Consider the following 15,353-nt stretch of genomic DNA (forward strand, 5'->3'; position numbering starts at 1 on the left):
TTTTTTTATTATTTGACCTACTGACCTAGTTATTGACGGCACGTGACCCAGTTTCGAACCTGACCTAGACATCATCAAGGTGAACATTCTGACCAATTTTCATGAAGATCCATTCAAAAGTATGACCTCTAGAGAGGTCACAAAGTTTTTCTATTTTTAGACCTATTGACCTAGTTTTTGACCGCAGCTGACCCAGTTTCGAACCTGACCTAGACATCATCAAGATGAACATTCAGACCAACTTTCATACAGATCCCATGAAAAATATGGCCACTAGAGAGGTCACAAGGTTTTTCTATTATTTGACCTACTGACCTAGTTTTTAATGGCACGTGACCCAGTTTCGAACTTGACCTAGATATCATCAAGGTGAACATTCAGACCAAATTTCATACAGATCCCATGAAAAATATGGCCTCTAGAGAGGTCACAAGGTTTTTCTATTATTTGACCTACTGACCTAGTTTTTGAAGGCATGTAACCCAGTTTCGAACTTGACCTAGATATCATCAAGGTGAACATTCTGACCAATTTTCATGAAGATCTTGTGAAAAATATGGCCTTTAGAGAGGTCACAAGGTTTTTCTATTTTTAGACCTACTGACCTAGTTTTTGACCACACGTGACCCAGTTTCGAACTTGACCTAGATATCATAAAGATGAACATTCTGACCAACTTTCATAAAGATCCCATGAAAAATGTGACCTCTAGAGGTCACAAGCAAAAGTTTACGCACGGACGGACGACGGACGCTGCGCGATCACAAAAGCTCACACTGTCATTTTGTGACATGTGAGCTAAAAACAAGAAAGTACGTCAGTAGGTCAAGGTCACAGTCAAGTGACCCCTAATCGCTTAGGGTCATCAGTTAATTATAATTAAACAGTCTAGGAAATACGATCTGATAATATTTGAAGTATTTATTCCTATACAACTCGTATAACAAGTGACCCCCGGAGGGGGGCCTCTTTCCACCCCAGGGGCACAATTTGAACAATCTTCATAGAGGACCATTAGATGTCACATGCCAGACAGTAAGGCTCTATGCCATGCGGTTTTGGAAAAGAAGATTTTGAAAGTTTTTCTGCATGGTATTCAATTCTTTGAACAATTTTGAAAGGGGGCCACCTAAGGATCATTCTTGTGAAGTTTGGTGTAATTCTGCCCAGTGGTTTTCAACAATGTTTTTTTAGAAAATGTTGACCGACGGACAACCGACTACTGACATTGAGCAGTCACAAAAGCTCACCATGAGCCTTTGGCTCTGGTGAGCCAACAAGAGTTGCCCACAAGACAGCCAATGACTATTCGAATTATTGTCGAGAAGCAAGAATATTACCCTAAATGTTAAAATATCTATAGTTTCAATCCAGTATCTGCATTAAAGTTTTGGAGATAGGAACTTTCATGCAAAACTTTAACCGAAAGTTTTTCAAAAGGGGACATAATTTGACCAAAATGCATGTCAGAGTTATGGGACTTGATGCAATCAATTAGTTTTATAACCCCATGACACGTGAAGCTTCAATTTAATATCTGCATTTGGTCCGCAGATAGCAACTTGCATGCAAAACTTTTACCAGAATTTTCCAAGTCCCAAAAGGTGGCATAATTTGCCCAAAGTACATGTCAAGAGTTATGGGACTTGACCCAGTGAGGTTGGTAATGGACATAGAAAAAGGAAAAATAAGTTTCAAAGCTATACACCTTTAAATGATAGCCCCATTTACTTGCATGCAAAACTTTAACCAAGGTGCGACACCGACACCAGATGAGTAGCATAGCTAGACTATAGAATAGCTAAAAATACAGAACAGAAATGACACAAAGTACATTAATGTAATGAATTTTGCAAACGCACGAAAAACAGGGATGCATTCCAGGCCTGGAATTCAGGCAGAAATCAAAGCCTGAAAATCTACATTCTCAAGCCTGAAATCCCCATTTTCAATAGAGTTGTATTATAAAGGGAAATTCTGGCAACCAAAAGCCTGAAAGTGAAATCGGGACCGGTCCTAAAAATCCCAGGCCTGGCATTCACAAGTGCACATCCTTTGAACTGGCTTGTGTTCAGATACGTCGTTTGAAGGAAGTCACGGGTACTAAACAGTGCCTGTGGTATTGCCGAGGAATGAAGGCACTTTGGGAGATCGACAAGCGATTTTTGTCACTGCATGGAGCAATTTTTCAAAAATCTGGGAATGTAGCGGGGTGTAGATGTATCTTATGTACATATCCATGCTAAATTTTGTGGTAAATGATCAATTTCCAAGAAATGCAAGGACAAGTAAGTTGGGAATGATACGTGAATTTTTTCACATCAGTGACTGTTCAGACTAGTTTCTTTTAGCTGATCTCGCTTGATTTGTAAGCATTGGCAAAGTACCTGCGGTACCCGAAGCAAAGTGCTTTTATTCCTCGTTGGCACAGGTTTGTCTGCAGGCACTGTTTAGTACCCGTGGAAGTGCAGTCTGACGAGATCATAACAGCTCACCCCAAGCACTGTGTTCATGTGACCTAGATATATCTTTTCTTGGCGAGATACCTATGTTTGTAAAGATCTTCTTCCCACAAACATGAAATTTTGTATTTTTACAATTCTAGGATTTGTGAAAGATAGAAAGTGGCTATCAATTGAATAGATATAAATTATCATTAAATCTGGCATGTTACCAACAACATATTACTTCTTTTTTTTTTAAATCAGTACATGTCCAAGTGTAATCTTAAATGGGGAGAGCAAAACTATCCAAGTCATATCTTGTATATACATTTTTGGGTACCAGCAACCTGAGACACATGTCCTTCATATCTAGAACAATATAAACAATTCTTCAGCAATTTAGAAAGAAATTTATTGGTCCACAATGAATAGTAAACAAAGAGTACAATGTTTAACAGAAGCGAAAATAAAGATGAACACAGGGTAGAAATCACAATACTTTGCTGTCTTTTATCCGGTAGTAATTTAGCTGTTGAAATTTGATTTACCATTTTCAGTTACAGAAAGTTTTACAGGATTTTAACACTTGTTGACATATTAGTTCTTTTTCTTGGTTTCTATCAAACAAAAGCAGAGTAACAAATAATAACAAATGTTGAGATTCATGTTTGTTTATCCAAAGTTCTGTCAGCATGATGTATCTAATATTCCTCGCCTTCCTCCTCACCCTCGCCCTCTACAGAATCCACTCCTACTTCTTCGTAATCCTTCTCGAGGGCAGCAAGATCTTCACGAGCCTCGGAGAATTCTCCTTCCTCCATACCCTCTCCAACGTACCTGAAATATTTATCAGCTCATTTAGTCAAATACTACATAGGGCCTTCAGATTAACAAATTTAAGTGCAAAAACTTAAGATTATCAACACAGAGACCGTGACCAAATTTAAATCATATACTGACCAGACAATACAAGGTCTGGCCACAAATGACTGGCGGGAGATTCAGTCAAAAATCCAAAGCCAGAAAATTTACTTTTCAAAGCCTGAAATATCCGGTCATCCCTGGCCTGAAATGACCCAATCGTGGGTTTGAATACTAAATAGTCTATCACAAGGCAAACAAATCAGGTATCCTGGATTCTGTACCAGCACTCACCTGTTCTTTACAAGTACCCAACAAATGCCCAACATGAACCTAAACAGAGGGTGAAATTAATGTTCAAACATATCATCTATGAAAAAATTATTGTTGAAAGCACACACATGAGGATGCTACAGACCAGTTTGGTGTATTCTGAGCAGTAGTTCCAGGAGGTTTAAGTAAAAATATTGAAGCAGGATGACCCACCTACTGCAATGAGCTCAGCTTAAAGATGTTTAGAAATCATCAAATTTCTATTTTTTTATATTACAGTCTGTAACAGAAGTTCGGACCAATGTTCGTTTTGGTTTGGTTTTTTAAATTGTACCAAAAACTGAGGTTGTACGACCGATTTACAGTACGTGGAAAATGGCCTGAAGGTACCAATATATAACCAAAAACTATTTTTTACCTTCAACCAGTTGAATGGATTCTGACCCTCATTTGGCACAAACTTAGTGACCCCTTTAAAATATTTAGACTTACCAGTGGACAAAAGCTCTCTTGGCATACATCAGATCAAACTTGTGGTCGAGACGAGCCCAAGCCTCGGCGATGGCAGTGGTGTTGCTCAACATGCACACGGCACGCTGGACCTTGGCAAGATCTCCACCTGGCACAACTGTTGGTGGCTGGTAGTTGATTCCGACCTGGAGTATATCAATAACAAGTGCTAAAATAAAACTTCATATACATCAAAAAATTGTAAGAACATGAGATACATTAAAATCTTTTATGTCGCCATTTGTAAGTCTATAGGCTATTTAATTAACTGTTTTAACAGAGGTAGACTTGAACACATACTTTATGAATGTACATGTTACAATACTTGTGCCCAATGTCTGACAAGTACTAATTGTATGCCAAAATAACTGGATAATCAAGAAACTGAAGGTTATACTTTTCATCATTATTTCCAAAATGAAACTAAGACTGCACACACAGCTCTTAAAGCCCTGCTCCCGTCCTACCTTTTAACCTTGAATTGTCATTGAAAAAGCATGGAAATCCTGACATCGAACAGTGACGCCTGTCAAAATAGAGTCAAACTTATTTAGAATTCTATATGAAAAATGTGTGTTTTTTGTGCTAAAGTGTGACACGTGGCCGATAACTTTTACCTATTGTAATCATGGGTTGCATACACACAAAAGAATTTGAATAGCCACGGAGCAGGGCTTTAAAGACTTTTGACACTAAAATTATGTGGGATCAACTAATTACCTTGAACCCAGTTGGACACCAGTCAACAAACTGGATGGTTCTCTTGGTTTTGATGGTGGCAATGGCAGCGTTGACGTCCTTTGGAACAACATCACCACGGTACAACATGCAGCAAGCCATGTACTTGCCGTGACGTGGGTCACATTTCACCATCTGGTTGGCGGGTTCAAAACAGGCATTGGTGATCTCGGCAACAGTAAGCTGCTCATGATAGGCCTTCTCAGCAGAGATGACTGGAGCGTAGGTAGCCAGAGGGAAGTGGATACGTGGGTAAGGTACCAAGTTGGTCTGGAATTCAGTCAAGTCTACATTGAGGGCACCATCAAATCTCAGAGAGGCAGTGATAGAGGAGACAATCTGGCCAATCAGTCTGTTCAAGTTGGTGTAGGTGGGTCTCTCGATATCCAGGTTGCGGCGACAGATGTCATAGATAGCCTCATTGTCAACCATAAAGGCACAGTCAGAGTGCTCCAAGGTGGTGTGTGTGGTCAAGATGGAGTTGTATGGTTCAACAACGGCAGTGGCTACCTGCGGGGCTGGGTAGATGGAGAATTCCAGCTTGGATTTCTTTCCGTAGTCAACAGACAGACGTTCCATCAAAAGGGAGGTAAATCCAGAGCCAGTGCCACCACCGAAGGAGTGGAAGATCAGGAATCCTTGAAGTCCTGTACACTGGTCAGCTAGTTTGCGGATTCTGTCCAAGACCAGGTCTACAATTTCTTTTCCGATGGTGTAGTGACCACGAGCATAGTTGTTGGCGGCATCTTCTTTGCCGGTAATGAGTTGTTCAGGGTGGAACAGTTGACGGTATGTTCCTGTGCGTACCTCATCTAGAAAGAACGATAACATTTTTAGAGTGCATTTTAAAATATGCATGTTACTTCAGTCCAACATTGATTTAGCAAGTGTCAATTTTACACTCAATTCTGGATATAACTGCTCATCCATAAACAAACCGGAGCCATTTCATGCATGATTACTTAAAAACAAGAGCTGTCACTAATGCCCCCGCAGCACCTTGACCTTTGACCTGGTGACACCAGTCAATAGGGGTTGTGTACTCAGTAAGTACTATCAGCATGTGAAGTTTGCAGGTCCTGGGTGCAGTGGTTCGCGAGTAAAGTGCCTTCATGCAAAAAGTTAACATTGGCCCCTGTGACCTTGACCTTTGACCCCAAAGTCAGTAGGGGTCGTGTACTCAATAAGTACTATCAGCATGTGAAGTTTCCAAGGTGCAGTGGTTCGCGAGCAAAGTACCTTCATGCAAAAAGTTAACATTGTGACGAACTAACGAACGGATGGACAGTTGAAAACTAATATGCCTCCCTTAGGGGGGCATAAAAATTATAAGAGCTCAAAACTGATCTTCCATGACTTAGACTTTTTTACACATAAAACGAAACTTTCTGCTTACTTTATTATCATAAAAATTCCTTTAATTTCCATTTATTAAATTCAAATATGCATACCAACAACAGTGGGCTCTAGATCCACAAAGACCGCCCTGGGCACATGTTTTCCAGCACCAGTCTCACTGAAGAAGGTGTTGAAGGAGTCATCACCACCTCCGATAGTCTTGTCACTGGGCATCTGACCATCAGGCTGGATCCCATGCTCCAAACAGTACAGTTCCCAGCAGGCATTGCCCATCTGGACTCCAGCTTGACCAACATGGATAGAGATACATTCACGCTGTAAAGAAACAATTAAACTACTATCACTTTGTCTGATGGGCTTAAAACCATTTTTCAAAGGTGTTTTCGTTTTACGCAATGCAAATCAGTTAAAACCTAATCAGTGTTCTTGGGTTCCATTACAGGAAGAATTAAACTACTAATTCATTTTCTTTGAATTGGAATGCATCCAAGTCTGTTAACTATCCCCTATACCCTTAAGCACTGCATTTACTGAATAAAGTTGCTTACAACATCTCTGCAAAACTGACCTGGAAGAGGAACTACTTCAGATAATCTGTCTTCTGTTAACTTGCAGTCTATCATTTGTGCTTAATACACAAGACCTTAATCTCAAACAAAGTCCTAGCTTTCACTGGGCAAGACCAAACAGCCACATGACTACCAAAGTCAACAAGAGCTGTCAGAGGACAGCAATGCTCAACTACTCAACAGCCTTGTCAATTGAATGTATGCAAGTGGAACAAGACCTCTGCAAAGTGGGGCAATATACTTCCAAAGGGTAATAGAGGAGGGGTTGCAGGGCCGGACTGCATTGTAGACTGTTGCAGTCTGCATATATTCAAAGTTTCAAGTAGATACCTTAAATAGTTTTCAAGTTAGGCTCTGGGCATGAATTAAGATGGACAGATTTTACCTTGCTGTGACCTTGACCTTTGGCCTACCACACTGGTTCATATGCACTTTGCATATCACCACATCATAACCTACCTACATCTAAAGTTTAAAGCCAATACCTTGAATAGTGAACAAGTTATGCTCCAGACACTAAATAAAACGGACAAATTTGAGAGCTCAATTTGTGACCTTGACCTTTGACCTACAGACCCTGATCACGTGCTCTGCACATCGTCTCATCGCCACCTACCTAAAAGCCAAGTTTGAAGTCAATACTTTGCGCCATGGTTATTTAGTTATACTCTGGACATCAATTATGATGGCCAATTTAGATCTTTTAGCTCAATTTGTAGAGATAGTACCTAAGTTTTTCAAATCATAGGTTTGAAGTTAAAAAGCTTTGAAATGAAGACAAATGTCCATATATTTCTCAAAAACAGAAATATAGACAATATTTTAACCAGAAGAGCGGACTTATGAGCATTTAATATTTTCATGTTAACGAAAATTTTGTGATCAAGGAAATGTCACTCTTCTTGAGCATGGAGAGCATAAACATCAAAGGGACATAATATAGTCAATATTTTCTAATTGGGTGCATTTGATTTAACATTCAACTTCGATCTGGATTGCTAAATAATGATCCATGATACTGTGTGCTAAAAATTTAGAACATCTGGAACAGTCTATTAACAGCAAAACTATGCTTTAGCAGAATCTAAATAGTTAAGCTCTAACTGGGACTCGAACCCAGGACCTCTCACACCTAAGGCAGACACTCTACCACTTCCCTATAACAGCAGTAGCTAATAGCTATGCAGTTTAATTGCTGGATTACATTGCGTGAACTGGAACAATAATCGGTGAACTCCGGATTATCGGCGTACTCGCTTTGTTACCTTACGGCAATTTTTGTGTAAAGAAAAAATATAATCTAAAGCTGCCAACGTCATAATCGGTCAAATCTGCCCAAATTTCTCTGACGTGTTGTTCAGAGTACGAACTTACTAACTGGTAGTACCAGTGAAATATTACTTACACTGAATCTTTTATATGTGCCCTTTTTGCAGCTGTCGAACGGCAAAGACGGTGAGTTTTGTCCAAATATAAGTAATTATTTTACCAGTTTTGAGAGGATTTCAATTGATGAGAAATTACAGTTACAAACTAAATACCTTTCTGCAACACATGGAGTCATTAGCATTCACTGTCAATCAGTATTATGACTAAGATCGACTGTCATTCATTCATTTCAAAGTTTCATATAGACAGAGTCCGTTGTTTACATTTTTATCGTAACCGGTGCACTTGTAAAAATCACTTTAGTTTGAAAAATCAAAGTATGCGAAGAGCTATGGTACGGTCTCTACAATTTGTGACCTTTGACCTACAGAGCCAGTTCAAGTGCTCTGCACATCACCTCATTGCCAACCACCTATATGCCAAGTTTACAGTCAATACCTTGAATAGTTACAAAAGTTTTTAGACACAAATTACAACGGACAAGACTAGCCGCACACCAGTTGTCACATAATATATCATGTTTTTCTGAAACAAGTGCATAAAAGGGGAACAATTTTGTAAAAATGCAAAACAGTTATGGAACCTGTACTACAATGTATGCCACTCCATCGCAGTGAACAAGCGTCCATTCCTATTAGTGGATACTGGGATACGAGCTTACATACAAAAACTTAACCCAATCCGGGGCATGAACGCTGCCGCATAGGCAAGTCCAATAGCTCTACCTATTCTTTGAAACAGTCAAGCTGAAAGTAAGTACTGAAGAGGGTATTCTATCATTTCTCAGAACAATAACAGTGCAACTCCCTTGCAGCTTTATTACGTCTTGGCATTATTTCAGGCTCAATGCCAGGAAATAACCATTACTCAGGAGACTGTGATTTCAATAGAAGTGTATTCCATTCCAGAAAGTCATCAAGTATTGATTTATCTGCAAAACTTGACTACAATGAAACAAAGTGCTATAAATACTTCTTTGAATGAAATCGATGGAAGCAGTGAGGTAATCATAAAAACATTTTGTTGCATTGTGTTGCTGCTGGCAATTATACAAAGTTCCCCTTTTCACATTTCATTCGAGAGCCAGTAAATAGTGTGCTTTATGGTATAGAGGAAGTCCTAAATAAAAGACCTGATGTGAGTAATATAACTTTATGTGTTCATTGTAACTAATATTTTCATTTTTTTGTTTTCCATAATACAGTTATCAAAAATACACTATAAAGCATTTAAAAGCAGATGTTCTTTATAAACTTCAGGTTCAGGCCTTCTATTTTCTCTACTATAGTATTCATAAACTCTATTTATACTGCCACTACTAGAGTGGTGGAACCTATGCTCGCGGTATTTTGTACATATATAATCTTTTTAAGAAGCAAGAAAAAATTATGAATTCGTTTTGCCTATGCAAAAACTTAAAGTTATCCTCCTTTTAGCGAAACATATTGCTGATGTGCGTCATCACGTGACTTAGTCGTCTCGTGTGCTATCGACACGGCATACGTAAAAAGGTGAAAATTCGCCCTGAAGGGAACCTATGCTGGCGTTATGTAATATCGATTAAACTAAGGACGAAAAAAAAATTCAGCAGGCTAAAATGAACAAACAAGCATATGCGAATATAATATTTAGAACATTACCATTTATTATGTGAAAAACAAAATAAATGGGGATAAAATTTAGTATGTGCCTCTATGTGTATATTTCCCTTACAGAAATGGAGTCACTATTAGAACAAAGCTTAAAAACGTATAATAATGTTGTTTAAAAACAGAATGTTCAAGTATTAAAGATTCAAACAACGACAGTGATTAACTCGCTAATGTTTTCTACACTTCTTTTGTGTGTAGGAAATTTACTCCTCCCTACATCTCAGGAAGAACCATTTGGACTTTGTCAAAATACTAAGATCTTTTCATGGTTCGAAAGGCACTCGTAGTGTAGCCAGGCGCCAAATTCATCACTTCTTGCTCTTAAATGTATCTTATATCTGAATGTAATGCATGATTTATAAAAAAAAACTAACTTTAGTTGAGTGATTTTGACATATTTGTGTGAGATTTGTGCGACGGATACAGATTGCGTAAAATGTATCGGCTGCTGTATACGTCACGTGAGCGGCACGCGCGGCTATCGCTACGTTTGTTGTAAAGGCATTTCACCACTGGTCGGTGTTGAATATAGCATGATGAAATATTTTTATCAGTGCTTCTGCAGCGAGCATATTTATCGAAATACCGCGAGCATAGGAATACCGCGAGCATAGGTTCCACCACTCTAGACTATACTGTCACGCCCTCTTTCCATATAGATTTTTTACAAGTAATAAATAAATGGTGCTGCTGACAACTAAATATATGCAGCCGTAAGACAGTCCATTCAATGACAATGTTATCAACTTTTTTTTCAGAAACAGAAATGCGGCCACTCCGTTTATTTTATTTTTTAAAGCCGCAAACTGACACAGTACACATACTACGCCCCTGACGGAAAAAATATCGGGAGCGGCCGCCAGACTATGACTCAGCGAAACATATTTAATAATTCAGTACACACACCTGTTGTTTCTTATTTGCCAAGACTTAGTAAAAATTTTCAACATCAACGATGAAATTTTCATGTCATTGCTTTCACCTTAAATTTCTAAACGAAACTGAAACACGTGTTCATGAATATCGAGTTTTATGGCGGCACTTTCATCTCCGCACATAATTTTAATTGACAATACAGACTGTACAGTACCGTTTTATTACAAAAATAGAAACATACATAGCAACAAAAATAATCTATCTAAAATAGTAAGATGAAAATTTGACTTACCATTTTGAACACTTGACTTTTATTCCACGTAGAACAGAAAATCAGAAACTCACAATCGACTTGATGTGTCTAGATGAGCAATTCTGTGCGATGTCTGGCCGCCCGCCGGTATTTATACTCCCGTTTCACCCGCCTGCATAACTAATTGGCAAATGAAGTTTCTGATTGGCTAGCATCTTTACGTACGCTTCTAAACATAGAACAATATTTTAAATTCATTGGACGATCGATATAATTTTACGCACCGGCGTAGCTCTATGGTAACTATTATTATTCATAGAAGTAATTTGATTTTTTACCACTTTTCCCATTAGTACTATGGCACTTAAATTCTGTCTTTCATGTAAATATTCCTATTTACTAAAACGTACTTAGTCCTGTTTGTATTTATCTATCTACAGACCCAGATAAGGGCCAGTCCGAGGGGACACGTGCCCCCGCCCCCCCTCCCCCAAACACACACACACACCCAGTCCTAGTATTGTACTCATCAAAGTTGCACATAACTGTTTTGACAAAAGAGTAATATTTTCTCAAAATCTAGACACAAAAAAATGCACCAGAGGCCAATATTTCATACCTGTATTTTAAAAAAAAATCAATGGGGAGACCACCGTGACTCCGCTAATGAAGGGAGGGACTCCCTCCCATACCTACCCCTCTTGGTGCTATGAGCCTCACCGGTTATGCCATCGTTCTAGACTTCTGCCCCCCTCCGCCCCTGATCCAAATCCCGAACCGGGCCTGATCTATCTCTCTCTTCCCTTTACAGGCACGTAGACACTCGTGCGCGTCGTTAGTCGAAAATAAAAGAAAATCGGGAGTGCTTTAAAAGATAAAAACAGGGGCGAAGAGCAAGTTTATGATGAAATGTGTTGCAAACAGCGGTTTTGAACTGCTCAATGGTTTGAAAGAAGGGAATGTCAGGTAGAAGATTAGTCCATGTGAAAAAAAGTCAGTGGTTGCAAATGATTAACATGTAAGACAGCGGATGATAATGGCGTAACTGCCTTGTTATGGGGAGGAGATAATCTTCCATAGATATTGCAGCATTTATACATAAGACAGAGTCGGGAGTCAATGTGCCGGAGATCTAGCTTGCGCCATTTTAGACGTGATACTGGAGGTGCGGCCAAAGTTGGACATAGCCCGAAACGCGCTGCCCTTGTTTGGGCCGCTTCTATTTGGGTTTGTATGTATGGAAACCAGACTTCGGAGCTATGTTCCAACTATGGTCTGACGAGGGTCCGATATGCCTTTGACTTAAGGGGGTTTGGAGCTGACCTTTATATTCCTGCGGAATAAAGCTAGAAAATTTTATGACCTGTTTATGTGTGCGCCCCACGAGAGATCGTTTGAGATATCCGCGCCAGGTGACAGATTCTAGTAGTGGATTATGCACACTTGAAGGGACTGAATTCCATATCTCAGCCCAACTCCTACTTTTCTAGTGTTTGAAGAACGTTTTGGAGGGCATTTGATTGTCTGACAGAGGTAATTTTACGTGACAAGTATATTGCAGTGTAATCTGCAAATAGATGCACTTTAAACTGTATATTTTGTGGTAGTTCATTTATGTATGCAAGGAAGAACAGGGGCACAACCACTGACCCCTGCGGAACTCCAGAAGAGACAGGTTCGAGATCTGAGCTTGTACCGACGGTTTAGAAATCGTATACACCGAGTCTCAACGTAAGCGGTGACCGGTGCACGGCATAATGCGTGCGAGGGCTGTTTTTACCAGTCAAGGTAATGTTTTCCGGCGCAGTTTTTTCATTTTCAAAGCTTTGTTATGGGGAATTGGCCGAGGATGACCTACAATGAAGGCGCCTTGATGGTAGATGTATTGAAATTTTCATATCATTTGTATTTTTTTCTAACCGTGATTCAGGAAATACAAATGTATTCAATAAAAAACACGTATTTGTCTACCGCCCCGTAATTTTCTGGTTGTAAATGGATAAATTATTGTTAAAATGTCTCGTATTTCCAGCATACCTGTACCAACTTTAACAGATCTGTCACCGTTGTATGCAGTTTCAAAAATACTTAGCCCGACAAAAACGGCCGTCGTCAAAGATGTTTTCTTAGTCCGAGTCGGTAGTACACCAAAATATAAAAGCATATGTACGAGCGGGTGGAATTTATGAAAAACGTTATTTTCGACTTTTCAGGATCCGACAGCGGACATTTCTTTATTTTGCACAGTCATTTTAACGTATTTAGCAGGTTCTTTTATGACCGAATAGTAATGTATTCCTTCGCGAACGCCTGACAATTGTTAATTCTAGATATTCACTTACAGTTCCACAGATAGCCCTAAAAGGCTATTAGGTTTAATATGTGTAAATATTGTTATGGCACACGATAGCTTGTTGAATAAACTATCTTTTAGGAGGGAAGTTTTATAAGACCTCGTCGAAGGAGCTATAAAATAATATATTTTATTCTTCTTTGCCTCGTCTAATTATTTGCTTTGGATAGCATTTTATTACATGTAGATTCTATGTGTATAAAAAATGTAATTGTAGATATTTTGGAATAAATATGTTTAAACTAACTATCTTTGAACAGTCGAGGATTAACAGAGAATCAAATAACTTTCTCACCAACCGTTTGTTCGAAGACTCGGTTTTATTGAATATGTTCGTCTGATCTCTGATGTCTAAAATAATCTGACGCCCCAAGTCCCGGGTTGAAAAGAACGCATCGTTTTGGCGAAAAAGAAGTTATATATATGACCCAAAATCAAATAAATACACTGAAGTCCTACATCTGAGAAGTGTGTGCAGTTTAAGTAGATCTATGCACATATGCAGTCTTATTTACAGACTTTGAGAACCGTCCTGGCTAGATCTAGATCTAATAGATTCTATTTGATTGTGCAATTTAAATTTCATTTAGCCTACTGTAGTAAAATGATTTCAACTAGAGTAACATTGCCTAAATCCGACACATTCCAAATACCAACACCACTACGCTTTTTCATAATTACTTAATTTCTGAGCTAATTCACTTCAAACAGTGGTTGCTTTTTCATACTGTAACTGTATGTCAAATAACTGCATTTTTCTGAAATCTACAGAGCTATTTCAGTTTTCTCAAAAAATGTTGTTTTAATTATTCTTCCTGATATCAACACTTTAATGGCCAGATGAAATATTTTAAAAGTCTACGATAAAACAAAGTACAATTATAAAAACTTAGTTTTTAATAACAAAACAAATACCATACGTACTTTAAATGGCATCCAGCTCAGCAATACCGCTGGAGGAAAACATGATTCTTTCAAGCTTAGATAATGGTAATGAAATATACAGCAGTGGTTACAAATGCAGCTGGCTTTTATAGTGCTTTGGGTGTTTTAATTATAGCAAAAACAATGTAATATGTAAGTTCTGTCAATATAGTGTACAATTTGTGCCTTATTTATGTATCTAGAAACAAAAATACAGGTGTATTTGCTTTATTAAAGGACATATAGGAAGAACTGCCCATGGTCCGGTTTATACTTATTATTTTGCTGAACATTGACAACCAGAACATATACATTATAGTAATAGTTGCAAGACACATTTGATATTATATTAAAAAACTAATGCAAGCTATCAATTAACTTGCTAGTAAATACGTAATTAACATTATCTTAAAGGTGTCGATAATAGGAGAGGGGGTGTCGATATTAGACAAATTGAAAATTTCAAAGAACTTTACTACATTCGTTAAGATAATTCCCAATGGTCAATGTGCAAAGATAATGAAGTTGCACATCAATATTTTAACCAATGAAATCCGGTTTTGTAAACAGATTTTCAACTGCAAAATAGATTGCTCTTCCATCAACTATATTAATATTGGTTCATGCTTAAGGTGTCGATAATAGGGCAAGTTACGGTACTCTAGCCACAGGAGTCTGAAATTCTATCAATAAGACCATAGAAGTCTATCTTTACAAAAAATACCTCTATATGTATAAAATAAACATGGGCTATGTTTTATAAAGATAGACTTCTATGGTCAAGTACTGATAGAATTTCAGACTCCTGTGCTCTAGACTACAGTAGGCTATGTTTTATAGAAAGTGTCCGAGAAAAGAGGGACCTATTTTAAATGTTTATAATGTTATCAAATTTTGGTATACATACATGTATTAAACGTTATTTTATTAGAAAGTACATCAGGAAAATGATGACGTGACGTCAACCTTAATTGACAGGGTCACCCATGAACGAATGCCAGTCTCAGTGTTCAAGATTCGGCGATTTTTTCCCTCCTTTATAAAGTACCCCTAAAAGGACCTTTTCCCAATTGAAAAATGCAATCTTTTTTCCCAATTATCATCCCGGCAAAAATTCCCCAAATGACCAAATTAAGTTTGCATTTTGATGAT

The 15,353-nt window shown here is 38.3% G+C and overlaps 1 protein-coding gene across 1 annotated transcript; it reads right to left on the bottom strand.

Moving 5' to 3' along the window:
- Positions 1-2,838: 2,838 nt before the first annotated feature.
- Positions 2,839-11,121, bottom strand: LOC123532828 (tubulin alpha-1A chain-like). Its single transcript, XM_045314412.2, has 5 exons — positions 10,964-11,121; positions 6,278-6,500; positions 4,809-5,638; positions 4,071-4,234; positions 2,839-3,281 (listed from the first exon to the last, which is right to left on the bottom strand). The coding sequence occupies exons 1-5, from the start codon at positions 10,964-10,966 to the stop codon at positions 3,146-3,148; spliced, it is 1,356 nt and encodes a 451-aa protein (XP_045170347.1). The 5' UTR covers positions 10,967-11,121; the 3' UTR covers positions 2,839-3,145.
- Positions 11,122-15,353: the final 4,232 nt, after the last annotated feature.

Source organism: Mercenaria mercenaria, chromosome 11, assembly GCF_021730395.1.
Source record: "Mercenaria mercenaria strain notata chromosome 11, MADL_Memer_1, whole genome shotgun sequence".
Classification (NCBI taxonomy): domain Eukaryota; kingdom Metazoa; phylum Mollusca; class Bivalvia; order Venerida; family Veneridae; genus Mercenaria; species Mercenaria mercenaria.